This window comes from Drosophila rhopaloa, unplaced genomic scaffold (genome assembly GCF_018152115.1).
Source record: "Drosophila rhopaloa isolate 14029-0021.01 unplaced genomic scaffold, ASM1815211v1 contig_2, whole genome shotgun sequence".
NCBI lineage: Eukaryota > Metazoa > Arthropoda > Insecta > Diptera > Drosophilidae > Drosophila > Drosophila rhopaloa.
The window spans coordinates 22669274-22682710 of record NW_025335083.1 but is presented as its reverse complement, the minus strand read 5'-3'; the positions used below and the strand labels follow the sequence as shown (position 1 = coordinate 22682710).

General features: G+C 43.0%; 1 protein-coding gene and 2 non-coding genes across 3 annotated transcripts in view; 2 read left to right on the top strand and 1 right to left on the bottom strand.

Annotated features, from left to right (window-relative positions):
* LOC108049583 (protein decapentaplegic) overlaps positions 1 to 9017 on the top strand; it is a 36948-nt gene extending 27931 nt beyond the window's left edge. Inside the window, 3 exon segments of the mRNA XM_017130806.2 lie at positions 3845 to 4768; positions 7026 to 7555; positions 7558 to 9017. Coding sequence (XP_016986295.2) covers positions 3845 to 4768; positions 7026 to 7555; positions 7558 to 7941 — 1838 coding nt within the window. The 3' untranslated portion in view covers positions 7942 to 9017.
* A 363-nt stretch (positions 9018 to 9380) lies between these two features.
* On the bottom strand, positions 9381 to 9504 carry Trnay-gua. Its single transcript has 2 exons — positions 9468 to 9504; positions 9381 to 9416 (listed from the first exon to the last, which is right to left on the bottom strand). It is a non-coding gene; the product is annotated as a tRNA-Tyr (tRNA).
* Positions 9505 to 12328: 2824 nt separating this feature from the next.
* Trnay-gua lies at positions 12329 to 12422 on the top strand. Its single transcript has 2 exons — positions 12329 to 12365; positions 12387 to 12422. It is a non-coding gene; the product is annotated as a tRNA-Tyr (tRNA).
* The last annotated feature ends 1015 nt before the right edge of the window (positions 12423 to 13437 follow it).

The window sequence follows — 13437 nt, the reverse complement described above, 5'->3', positions numbered from 1 at the left end:
AATGAGCGGCGGCGGTTGCGTCGAACTGAAAGCCAAAGTGTATCACTTGGCGTAACTCAAAGCTTTCAAGGAAAATTCTCCTCGGCCACCAAGAAATAAAAGTATCTGACAGATTCGCGGCGCGTTAAAGATATCTCAGTGCGGAAACAAAGAAATTGAGGCATTTAGGTTGTGCGCGAGTGTGTGTCTTCTGCTGGGTGTGTGTGGAATGTCAACTGACGGGTTGTAAAGGGAAACCCTGAAATCCGAACAGCCAGCCAAAGCAAATAAAGCTGTGAATACGAATTAAGTACAACAAACAGATACAGATAGATAGAGAAACAGATACTGGAGATGCCCTCAGATACGGCTAGTGAGTGAGCTTAAGAAACATAGTGCGTTGCGTGTGTGCGGGACTTGGAAGCTATGTGGATTACTTTCGAATCGTCAGCCGAAGGAGCCGCCGGGTGACAGGTGTATCCGCATCCCCCCAAAAATCCAAGACACCCACATCCAGATATTAAGCCCCAGGGTGTCATGTGCCGCGGCATTTCGACCGCAGCCACATCTACCGACCAGGTGCGCCTCGATTGCGGCAACACTATTTTCAACAAGAACTCGATCTACTTCATCTACAATTATCGAAGGAAAACAGAAAACAGTAGCCGACGCGGGCCCACAAGAAACATCAACATCCCTATCAGATATTTACACAAGCGTGATTTATTTGAAAAGCGAAACGGCCAGCGCCATAAACATCTGTAAATTGTGCAAATATATCCAAGTGTAACCTAAAGCCGCCCGCCGCGATAACGGATCCCATTCCCATTCCGATTTCGATTCCAATTCCCCGATCCACGATCCCAATCCCGTCATAAATTCAGTGGAACGAAAAGTGTACGAGACAGTTGGTCGCTCCTATTTTGCTTGCTTTCCGGGCGATCCATCACACGGCTTTCGAATTAATAACCGAACACATGTCGTATCGATATTCGACTTGAGCGATACGGGCACCCGGAGATCCAATATCAAGCGATACCACTCGACCATAGGAAACTTTATAAGACTGAGGTGAGTGCCGGGCCTTCGTCCACTAAGCTTATGTAAATGTGTCAAAAATACAGTGGAGAAGAGGCGGAGGTGAATATCTGAACTTGTGAGAACTGCACACAAAACCATTGCATAATGACAGCCGTGCATTCGATATCGAAAAGCCAAGTTCATTTGATATTGAAAATTACTCGGCTATCCGAGGAATTTTTCGGGTTGTTCGCCTTGTCGATGGCATGTGGCATTCGCTCTGCGACATTTGAGAGAACTCAAATTGTTCTTGGTCAAAACTTCGCTATAGGAATTGGTAATGGGATACTCGGTGAATTCGGTTTGGCAGAAGTTTATTCAAAGTCAATTAGTTGGCTCTTTCACTAAGTATTAATTTGTGTTTGCTTAATTTGTTTCTTATTTTGTTTAATGCAAACAAATAAAAGATCTCTTCAAAACTAAATTGACTTATTTAATCCATTTTAAAATAGAAAGTAATTTAAAAAGAATATTTTATTAGAAAAATATTAGCTCATGAAATTAATAATTAATATAGAGTTCCTATTAGATATTCCTTCTTTAATTACTTAATGTTAGCTCATTAATATAATTTGCTCATAATGGGTTTTATGTACTACTTATTAAGAATGAAAGTCAAACCAATTTTTTAAATTTAGTAAGTTTTTTTAAAAAGCCTTAGTAAAAAATTAAATCTATGCATAAAACAGCTATTAAAAGGGAGTGGATTCAACCGAGTCTTCTACGTAAATTAACCTGCTAATAATAAGATCGTCTACAATCCCTAATCAAAATATTTCCCCACGTATATCATAATCGTATTGTGCCCTTGCTAGAGATCCTATTCCAAGAAATCCCCTGACCTTTGTTGCCCAGCACAATAAAGTACCGTTCTGATGCTCAACTAATATTATAGATGGGAGACCCTTTAAAATCTTAAAAAAGGGAACATAAAAAGCGGCGGCAAAGACAAAACAAAAATGTCAATATCCTGGCACATAAATAACACGGCAGAATAAAGTCTTCGATTCTATTGTATGCGATGGGTGCGTTAGTGTCCAAGGGTTTTGTGACTACGTTGGCGTTTATTATTAACCAATCTAATTGCTGACGTTGTGCGGCACAGATTACTATACTATATCTATATCTTGGCCAGTGTGTGCGTGTATGCGATTTGGTATTGGGTAACCGGAATCAAACGTTAATCGTTAATAACAAAAATGTGTCAATTTGCGAAACATTTCGGAGTCGTTGGTGCTGCGACAAAAAGCTGAAATTTGAACTTTAGCAGGCGCTTGCGACATTTCACAGCTCGAATTGAGCTGAGTGTGAGTTATAGATATAGTATCTGGTATCTAGAACGCGCGTATTTCACTGAATGGACTGTGAGCTTGGAAATCCCGTAGAGCGCCTGGCAATTCATCGGTCCGAGTGTCTAGGGGAAACCCCCGTTTGTCCCAGATCACCGGCCATCGGGGCAGGTAGTAAAGAACACATATAAAAATACGGCTAAACTCTAGCTGAAACTGAAACCACACGCAACCACAACCCACGGAATTCTGGGAACATATTAAAAACAAACAACAAATTATGAACAAATCATAAACGTATTTATGAAATTCAATTTCATTCACCCTTTCCCCGGTTTCCCTTCTAATTTCCACCAATTTCCCCTCGCCGTCTTATCAGAGGCCCGAAATCTTGTGCACCCCCCAGCGTGTGCCATCTTTTCCAAAATTCCAATTTAACCATTTTCGAAAGATCCCTTTGCGCTTAAGCGCCCTGTCATATAACAAATTTTTTTTTAGTACAAGATAAGATGGTAATCTTTATGTGAAAAACAACATGTAATTTGTTCTAGGTGTGTGCGTGTGCGTACCTTTTTCAAACTCATCTTGAGATAAAATCTTGGAAATTTATAGCCTATAACCAAAATATATAGAATACTTCTAATAATTTTCATAAATTTTCTAGATAAGTTGGCTCTCTGGGTTTTTGAGCATTTGCCGCCTGTTTGTAAATCAAAGCGCCAGCGATAAGTGGAAAATATGACGATCGAAGCTACTCTAATAACCGAAAAAAATGTGGGGGTACGCGGTGGGGTTGGGTGGGTTTTGGGTTGGTTGTGGGGTTGGATTGAATTTCTATTCGTAGACACAAAACGATAAACCTGGTCCCAAAAGATCGTGTGTCAGTGCAAAAGGTGCAATGTCCGCCTGCGATTGCAACACTTGCAAGTGAGGGAGGGGGAGGGGTAGAGGGTGGTGGTAGGGTGGCAGGGTGGCAGAGGGAGAAAGGAGAGCCACCATTTTTTAGTTGCACCTTTCGCCCCGCCATAAAACCTTGGGCAGGCGGTGTGCGGTGTGGTGCGATGTTGTGCGGTGCGGCGCTGCTCTCTTTCCCATCAAATGGGCCAAAAGGAAGCGACGTCGCTGCCGCGGTCGCAGTCGCAGTCGCTGTCGCAGCTACCGCCGCTGCCGACGTCGCTTACCTGCCGAAGAAGAAGAGCAGCGTTCAGTCGCGCAGCGCACGTCGTCCAACGCACACACACACGCTGAGAGACACCGACACGCACACACTGTCAGGAAAAAGATACAAGATAGTATCTGGCAGATACGAAAGAGTTGGACCCCCTATAGTCGTCCCGCTTGCACCCATGGCCGCCTGAGTGTGAGTGCAAGAGCGGATTGAGTGGAACACGATCCGAATCCGAATCCATTCCGATCCGAATCCGAAGCAGCTATAACCCTTGCCGACCAGACCAGCGCTTGACTTAACCCATGTCTTCCTCTTTGTCTCGTTTCAGAGTTGCAAGCGACCATGCGCGCATGGCTTCTACTCCTCGCAGTGCTGGCGACCTTTCAAACGATCGTTCGAGTTGCTAGCACCGAGGATATATCCCAGAGATTCATCGCCGCCATAGCGCCCGTTGCCCACCAGCTTCCCTTGGAAGGATCGCGATCACGGTCAGGATCAGGATCAGGATCAGTATCTGGTGGAGCAGGAGGATCCGGAGCATCCGCCACCAGCACAGCATTAGCAAAAGCATTTAATCCATTTAACGAACCCTTGTCGTTCAGTGATAGTGATAAAAGCCATCTGAGAAAAAACAACAACAACAACAACAAAAAACGTAGCAAAAGTGACGCGAACCGACAGTTCAACGAAGTGCATAAACCAAGAACAGACCAATTAGAAAATTCCAAAAATAAGTCTAAACAATTAGTTAATAAACCCAACAAAATGGCTGTCAAGGAGCATAATCAAAACAAGAAGAAGCACCATCATCAACGCAGCCACCAACAGCCAAAGGCCACCAGCCCGGCCAGCCAGTCCACAGAATCTCATCAATCGTCGATTGAATCAATCTTCGTGGAGCAGGAGCGGGAGCCAACGCTGGTGCTCGACCGCGAGGTGGCCTCCATCAATGTGCCGGCCAATGCCGGGGCCATCATCGCCGAGCAGGGCCCGTCCACCTACAGCAAGGAGGCGCTGATCAAGGACAAGCTCAAGCCGGACCCCTCCACTCTAGTCGAGATCGAGAAGAGCCTGCTCTCGCTGTTCAACATGAAGCGGCCGCCCAAGATCGACCGCTCCAAGATCATCATCCCCGAGCCGATGAAGAGGCTCTACGCCGAGATCATGGGCCACGAGCTCGACTCGGTCAACATCCCCAAGCCGGGACTGCTGACCAAGTCGGCGAACACAGTGCGAAGTTTTACACACAAAGGTGAGTTTCCTTAATATCTATAATGACCCTTAAACCAGGAAATCAATATCACCTAATAGTAGAAACCCGGAAGCGGAAATGAGAGTTCAGTTAAAAGTATAACTTTTGCTATCCCAATTTCAATTGAAGTTCAATTAGTTGGTTTTGAGAGATCTCTTCAAAATAGTTTTGTAAAAACAATACTATTTGTTTTAATTTGGTTTTAATTATTCCAATTTCATCAAACAGTTAGTGCAAGGAAAACATTTTTTATAATTTAAAATGGGTTCAACAGTCATTATGATCAAAATTCTATAATAATATAAAATTTTCTAAGTAAAATTAAATTTTAGAAAAGGCATAATATTCTTGAATCGATTGATAAAAGTTTAAAAATCTTTGATATTATTTTACCTTACCTTCAATATATTTAGCTGAGATACATTTGAAATATTCATCTGAACTGAATTGCCTTTTTATAGAGGCGAATTTCCATTTTGATTAAAGAATGTGGATCAAATAAATTTGATACTGGTTTATCTAGATCGTTTGACACATTTTTATTTGCGAATAGATAGAATGGCAACACTAGCTTTTTATAGGGAAATAAATAAATATTTAAATGGTGCAACTAGCCTATTTTATTGGGGCATAAATCGAAGTGAAAAATAATCAAATCCATTTGCGATTACTTCCTCTACCTGTATTTTCCACCTGCCACCTCGCACTGCCAAAGGATTCTATATGTATTTGCCTGAACTTATATTTCCACTCATCGCAACGCGTACTTTCCGCTACCAAAATGCGAATGAAGAGCGACTCGGATTTTCCCTGAAATTCTAGTTCATCTAAGCGATTTGCATACCTGCTCGTCCGATCCCTCGATCCTTCGATCCTCCCCTCTATCATTCACGCAAGCGCTGTGAAATCACGCGGAAATTCCACGGCTTTCCAAAATGAACAGCTAAAAGGACACGAGCGTCCTTTTACCTGCTCGCCCGCGATGGCAGCACGGCGGTGACCTTGAAAATTTTCCAAGGAATTACACCAGGAACGTTTAGCGCATGCGCTAAATGGCTTTTATATTGTATTTGTAGGAATAACAATTATTATTAAAGCGTATTTCGCATTATTTCCCGCAGGATTATAGGGTCGAAGACAATAAAGCAGTTAGGAGCAGGTAACCAAACAGCCGCCACACAAACCAAGTGTCTAAAGCCAAGTGTCTAAGCCGACTGGCGAGTCGAGTTTGTCTTGGTTACGGTTCAGTTTTTGGCCAAGTCTGCATCTGTGCCGTTTTCTCGGCTCGGTTTGGTTCTCGAATCCCTCCGCTTGATTCTCGCTTCCCAAAAGAATTTACGACTTGCTTTCCTTTGTGAGCGGAGGTACTTGAGATCGGCAGCGGCGGCGGCGGCGTCGATTCAAATTAAGATTTTTCGGCAAGCGTGCAGAGTTTGCACCTTGCCGCACAGCTATATACATATACACCTTCCGACAGATCCGAAAAGGTAGGCCGGGGTGGGCCAGGGTCTTTAGCACAGGCGCCAGTCGTAAAAAGGCGGCTGGACAACTGGAACGTGCGATTTCGACCTTCTTTGTCCCAGATTTCCCTGCACTTTCCACGCTCGAGAGCAGTAGTGGGTGTATTTAAGCAGGGGTACTTACCACTCCAGGTAGCCGACTCGCCGAAGGTGTGTCTAATCATCTGGCCGGAGATCCGAGCCCGCTTTATATCCCCACTGATCGAGGCCCTTGCACTTGATCCACCGGATCGTCCGGCTTAATTCGCTGATCTCAATTTCAGTGGGATGAAACAGGCAGCTGGAAGTTGTATTTTTTTTAGCAGGGTGTCCAAAAAATGGAATACTATACTTTTCTTCATAACAAGCTAGAAATGGAATTGTAAAGGGTTGGCATTGTGTAATCTTGCCATATTTAATATTAAATTACTTAGGAAGTCGAAGGTGTTAGTTTATTTATTTGTTAAGATGAAAGAAAGGTTTATAGTCAGTGATAAGATCTAATATTTTAAAGGAAAGGTTACTGAATTCTCTATAAAGTTATATTTCTCATATAGCTACAGACATTTTGAAGGCCTTTTAAGGGAGACCACTTAGTTGAAATAGTAGATTTGATTATATTTAATGATTATTAAAAAAGTGTTTTTTATTTTTGTGTAGAATAGAGCTACTTTACCCCTTCTTGCTCATATATTTTTCATTTATTTCCTTACCCCCAAAACTCACCGGAAATATCTTTTTCTTCCGCCTAATTGCAGATAGTAAAATCGACGATCGGTTTCCGCATCACCACCGGTTTCGCCTGCACTTCGACGTTAAGAGCATTCCCGCCGACGAGAAGCTGAAGGCGGCGGAGCTGCAGCTGACCCGGGACGCCCTGAGTGCGCAGGTGGTGGGCAGGACGTCGTCCGCGAATGCCAATCGCACCCGCTACCAGGTGCTCGTCTACGACATCACGCGGGTGGGCGTGCGCGGTCAGCGGGAGCCGAGCTACCTGCTGCTGGACACCAAGACGGTCCGGCTGAACAGCACGGACACGGTGAGCCTCGACGTCCAGCCGGCCGTGGACCGGTGGCTGGCAAGTCCGCAGCGCAACTACGGACTCCTGGTGGAGGTGCGGACGGTGCGCTCGCTGAAGCCGGCGCCGCACCACCACGTACGGCTGCGGCGCAGCGCGGACGAGGCGCACGAGCGGTGGCAGCACAAGCAGCCGCTCCTGTTCACCTACACGGACGATGGGCGGCACAAGGCGCGCTCCATACGGGACGTGAGCGGGGGCGAGGGGGCGGCGGCGGCGGCAAGGCCGGGCGGAATAAGCGGCAGCCAAATCGAAGACCGTCACGGCGCAAGAACCACGATGACACGTGCCGACGGCACTCGCTCTACGTGGACTTCTCGGACGTGGGCTGGGATGACTGGATTGTGGCGCCACTGGGCTATGATGCGTTCTACTGCCACGGGAAGTGCCCCTTCCCGCTGGCCGACCACCTCAACTCGACGAACCATGCGGTGGTGCAGACGCTGGTCAACAACATGAATCCCGGCAAGGTGCCGAAGGCGTGCTGCGTGCCCACGCAACTGGACAGCGTGGCCATGCTCTATCTCAACGACCAAAGTACGGTGGTGCTGAAGAACTACCAGGAGATGACCGTGGTGGGCTGTGGGTGTCGATAGATTCGCTGCCACCACCACCACCATGGCGATGGTCATCCACCCAAGTGGAAATCGCGAGCGAGAGAGCATCAAATGCTGTTTGGTTCCAAGCCGTCAATGCTTTAAACACAACGCAAACAAAATGGACTGAATATTTGAATTTTAAGTGTAAATCATTAGACTTTAATCGTATGGAGTAACCAGCGGCAGCCACGCCCACATCCCATAGAGCCACGACCACCCACCGCCGACCTTGGAGCCTCTGTCAGTTTCCCCAGCCAGGCTGGGGGAAAATCCCAGATCAGAGTGATTTTGAGTGAGAAGAGTCCACTGTAAATAGCCGCCATGCCACGCCCCCAAGAAACAGCCACCCCCCAACCACCCATCCGTCAGATACTTCAGATATTAGATACTTTCGTATCTGTGTGAGCTGCTGCTGCTGCTGCTGAAGAAAAAGAAGAGTAAGAGTAAGAGCGACCAATTGAACAAATTGTATAAAAATGCTATAATATATTTAACAACTTTATCGATGCGAACTGGTATCTTTGTATGTACATGTTTGTGGAAAGGAGAACTATTCTACTAGCCGTTTTTTTTATGGATAATTTTATAAAAGCAATAGCAAACCATTTGTAAATTAACTAGCGAGAGTATAATCGAATAATGACTTGAAATTACTTAGGAACTATCAGACCTAAACACATACCTAGTTGTAGTAAACTGATATTGCATATTGTAACTCTCTTGTATATGTACTAAATACCTATATACTTTATATGCAATACACACACTAGCGCACACCCTCATCCATAAGCACACACAAACACACACTCACACATATCGACGAAAGGGTATTGAAACTTCTTTCCGAATTCAACTAAACGTAACTGTATAAACAAAACGTATGCTCTATAAATATATGAATAACTATTTACATCGTTATGCGTTATAAGCTAAGCTCGAATAAATCCGTAAACGTTAATTAATCTAGAAATTTAAGACCTATCGCTTAAGCTCAGCATGTTGGATAAATTAATAGAAACGAAAGAAAAAAAAAAACAAAAAACCCACAAAAAGAAACCACGATGAAAGGAAAATATCAATTCGTGCCTGATGTTGCAGAGCACGATTTGTATATGTAATTTTTCATATAAACTTTATTATTTTATTTATTTAAAACAAAGCATATTTTTGATGACGACGATGATGATGATGATGATGCGGGAGCGATGAGGAAAAAGAAAGATGAAAAATATAAAAGAAAAACAATTTATTAAAAAAAAAATAACTATTGAAGTTTTTTTATTTGACAAAAGTGTTACAGGGGAAGAAAATAAAATTGGAATATTTTATTTTTACTGCTGAAAAGTAAGTATACCGAAATTCGATAACCTTTTTACGAAGTCGTTTAAGTTTAATTTACGATGTTTAATTAAACCAATAAAAAGAATAGAAAAAAATCCTTCGAGCCGGATTTGAACCAGCGACCTATGGATGCCTGCTAATTTCGAACACCTGAATAATAGTTCGATGCAATTGAAACACTTCTACAGTCCACCGCTCTACCAACTGAGCTATCGAAGGTGATGTCAGTTCAGGTGAAAATTCAAAATTTCGCTAGCTTTTCAAAGTTAATTTAATCAGAGCTCAGCAAAAAACCAAGTGAAACAATGGCAAACACTTATCGCAGCAGTAAAAGCAGCAACAAAACTGTCGCAGGTATACCCCAAAACGTGCTGATAAGAAACGAGTGCCAAATCACTTCGCTGTTTAGATTATAAACGTAAGAAAAAGCCATTCATACGAAATCATTTTAAAAGTGGAAAACCAGCTATAAAATCACAGCACTACGAGTAATTTGTTAATTAAATGAGCCAGTTCGAAACGGGTGATAACGATCTGCATGCATATCAACTTCTCTAGAACTGTCTAAAGCATAACAAATTGCTGGCAAATGAAACGATAGGAATCTGGAATAACTATTCAAACAGCTGAATGAACTTTGATGCTGATAAGGCAGGGTAATAAATATTAATTATACCACATTTCAGGTCAACAAAAAGTTTACTTACTCTCCGTTGATTGTTTAAATCAATGTCAAGTTAATGAAATTACCCAACAGCCTGAAAAGCTTTTAAGTGCAAACTAGGAATATCTATTTATGCACTAAAGTGGGAACAAATTAATTAGTTTATTTTGATTTAATCTTTTATATTCGTAAATAACAAACAGGGACCATTTTGATTGAAATTAAATATATATTTTTATTTTTATTTATTTATACGTTTAGCAGCTAAAACAATGTTGTTCTATTCAAAAAAAAATCATGAATAAAGTAGAGCAAAATATATGTATATGTATTTTTAACTTAATATACACCGCAGGTTTAAGTTCATTACTGATAAGGATGGGGATGGCCCTAGACGCAGCTGTAGTTTGAAAATATGACCTTAGTCTATAAATAGCCCCGCCGATTAAATGCTATTACAAAACTAAATGAAATGGAAATCCAGAGGAAGATGCAATTTCGTCTCAAGAAGGTTGGATGAGTCATTCGGGGATTTTTTCTGGGTTTATCGGAAGAGTAAATTAATTTACCCACACCATGCACTGTGGCAAAGTGTATTTTTTGGGCTCAATTAAATGACTCATCAGGCGGATGAAAACGAGCCTGAGAGCCATTGACTTGCCACACACAAGGCGAGTGGTGAGAGATAAAGTCCACTTAAAGGTCTAACGCTTTGCCAAAATAGTTATCGGTTTTTCCTAGGAACTTGGCAATTTTTCGTATGCCAAGCTAGATCTATTGGAGCGATAGGACAACGCCCACATATTGGGATTGGGAAAATTCATTCAATCATAGTGGGAAATTGATACTGAGATCAAGAGACCTCACCGACTATTTCAGATCGAAGACCGCTGATAAGCAAAAACTGGGTAGGAATTCGAAAAGGGAGAAACTAAGCCGAGAGTCATTTCCTAGTCATTCTTAAAAATTATGAACATTTGTTGTAACATACCTGAGCAAATTACGAATAACTAATCCAGCAACTGACCCCTCGCCGCGGGAATCATTTTTTCTTATCTAACAAGACGTTTTGAGCAATCGATCCACACGCACACTCGCAGCCTCGAAACCTTGCTCAATGGATCACAAACGGGTCGCCGCTCATGGCGCTTAGCCATACCGCTCTGCCGCTTTCCCTCACCTGTCCCTCATTTCCACAACCTCACCTGCCCCCATCCCCTCAGCCCAGCGTCCCTGCATCTGTGTGTTTTCGTCGGTAATTATCCGTAAGCTGTCAGTTTTTTCGCTCCGCTTCCTCCGATGCACTTCTGGGCTAACCTTTTTTTAACCATCGTAAGTGAGTATTAGAGATGGCAGCGCTGAGGTTCGATGTTTTTATTGTTTTTCTAAAAAAAATAAAAAAGCACAACCAACGAAAGTAAGTATTTGACATAATATATTGTAATGTAATGTATTAACAAATTTTTTAAAGTAAGCATTGTGCTTTATTTTTTTGATATTACTAGTTTTAGTATTTTAAATAAAAAAATAATTTGAAATTGTCGTAAGCATCAGCAGGAATTAAATTTCATATAACGAAACTTCCAGACAAATACTTAAATACCTCTAATTTTATGGGAGCTTAAGTAAAGGTTATAAATTATTAACATCAGAACTTCATTATACTAAATATTGTGTGACACGCTGCCATCCCTAATTGATATACTTATATAGATAAGTCGATATTGGTCTGGTGCCCGTTTTCGGATTTCGTTTTTATGACTTGCCGCATTTTTGGCATCCTAATTGGTTTGTTAAGTATTTCCCTCGTCTTGCCGTGCCTTTCGGGCCGTCAAAAATTGCCCTGTGTCTTATCGGGAACACACTTTGTCCGAGTGCTGCTGCTACGATATTTCGTGGTTCTGTTCTGGGACTCATAGGCCTCCGGCCGAGTTCTCTGGACCTCTGGCCACTCGCCTGATAAGGCGGATCGTGTCTTCTGCGCGCCTCTGGCATGATTCACTTGGTCCGCTTACCGGATCCCCAGGCCACAGGCCACAGGCGATGCTGCGTAGATGTGCGAGCATATTTGGTTCCCCGGGGAGATGACTCACGGCCGGCGTTTACTAGGTGGCCACGTTAATTGTCGCCCCCGATACGCACTGTCTGTGTTTACACCCGGCGCCTGGCTTTCATCTGGCCGAAAAAAAAACAAGAAATCCGAAAACAATCGGCTCTCACAGTCGATATTCATTGCTGGCTCTGCATAAAGCAAAGCTCATTTCCCCCCGAAAACAGCACAGCACCATCGAAATACCGCCACTTAAATTTGTCTCAGCTGATAAGTTGTCTTTCACTCGCATTGTTTATGAACTCGTTTTGCAGCGAGCCATATATAGACCTTCGATAGCTCAGTTGGTAGAGCGGTGGACTGTAGATTGGCATTACGGTTGTAGACATCCATAGGTCGCTGGTTCAAATCCGGCTCGAAGGATTTTTTGTTTTTTTTTCATTGTTCAAAAAGGGATCTTTAATAAGTTTGTATAAATGAGCTTTGAACTGCATAGCACTAATCCTGATACTTGGATAAAAATACTAATACAATACAATTTATAACTTAATAACTTTGTAACTGCTTTTTGGGAAAAAAATTTATTTCCAATTTTAAGCCATACATCAAACATTTACTCATACAAAAAGACACTTACAAAACACAAGAACTCTGCTGAATAGAGCCCTTGTGATAAATCTGAAGCAGATCATAAAAGAGAGAACAAATTGTAACAAAAATTACAGCCTTCAATTTGCATTTGTCCTTTCACAAAGGACCGGCCAGCCACAAAGCCAGAGCCAGAATAATAACAACTGGCAGCCAAAAAGGCAACAAAGGCCAGCATCAGCATAAAAGTCCAGACTTTTTGACTCACAATGCAGACGTCCTGCCGCTTTGGCTGCCGTTTTCTCCAACTTCTCTTCTGACTTCTCCAGCTCCTCCGCCCAAAAACAGATGCTATCAATACATCATTTGCCTTTGTGCGGCTGTCACAAATTCATTCACCTGTTCTCGGGCCACGACTTCATCATCAGAAGCCGGAGCAGCCGGGCATCCAGACAATTATACTGCGTTGATCTCCAATTAGGCTGTCGAAACTCCATTTACACGGCCAACGGGCGTCCCATAAAACATCAAGACTGGGGAAATATGAAGGCATAAAGGCAACAGATTCAGCTCTCCTTAAGTTGCAAGTCATCTTTTCCACCGGCACCATCATCATCATCATCCTCATCGGCGAGTTAAGTAAATACAAATATGAATGAATTGCTCACTGGCTCCTTGTGAAGATCTGGATCTGCATCTGGATCTTGGCAGATCATCATCCGGCATTGTCTCAGCCGTCATCCTCCTCGATCCCCTTCCCCCTCCTCCTCCCCCACCAGTTCCACATCCAAGTCAAGTATTCGGGCGTACAACTCAAGAGTGTTTGCCCTTTCAACGATCTCGATCTCGA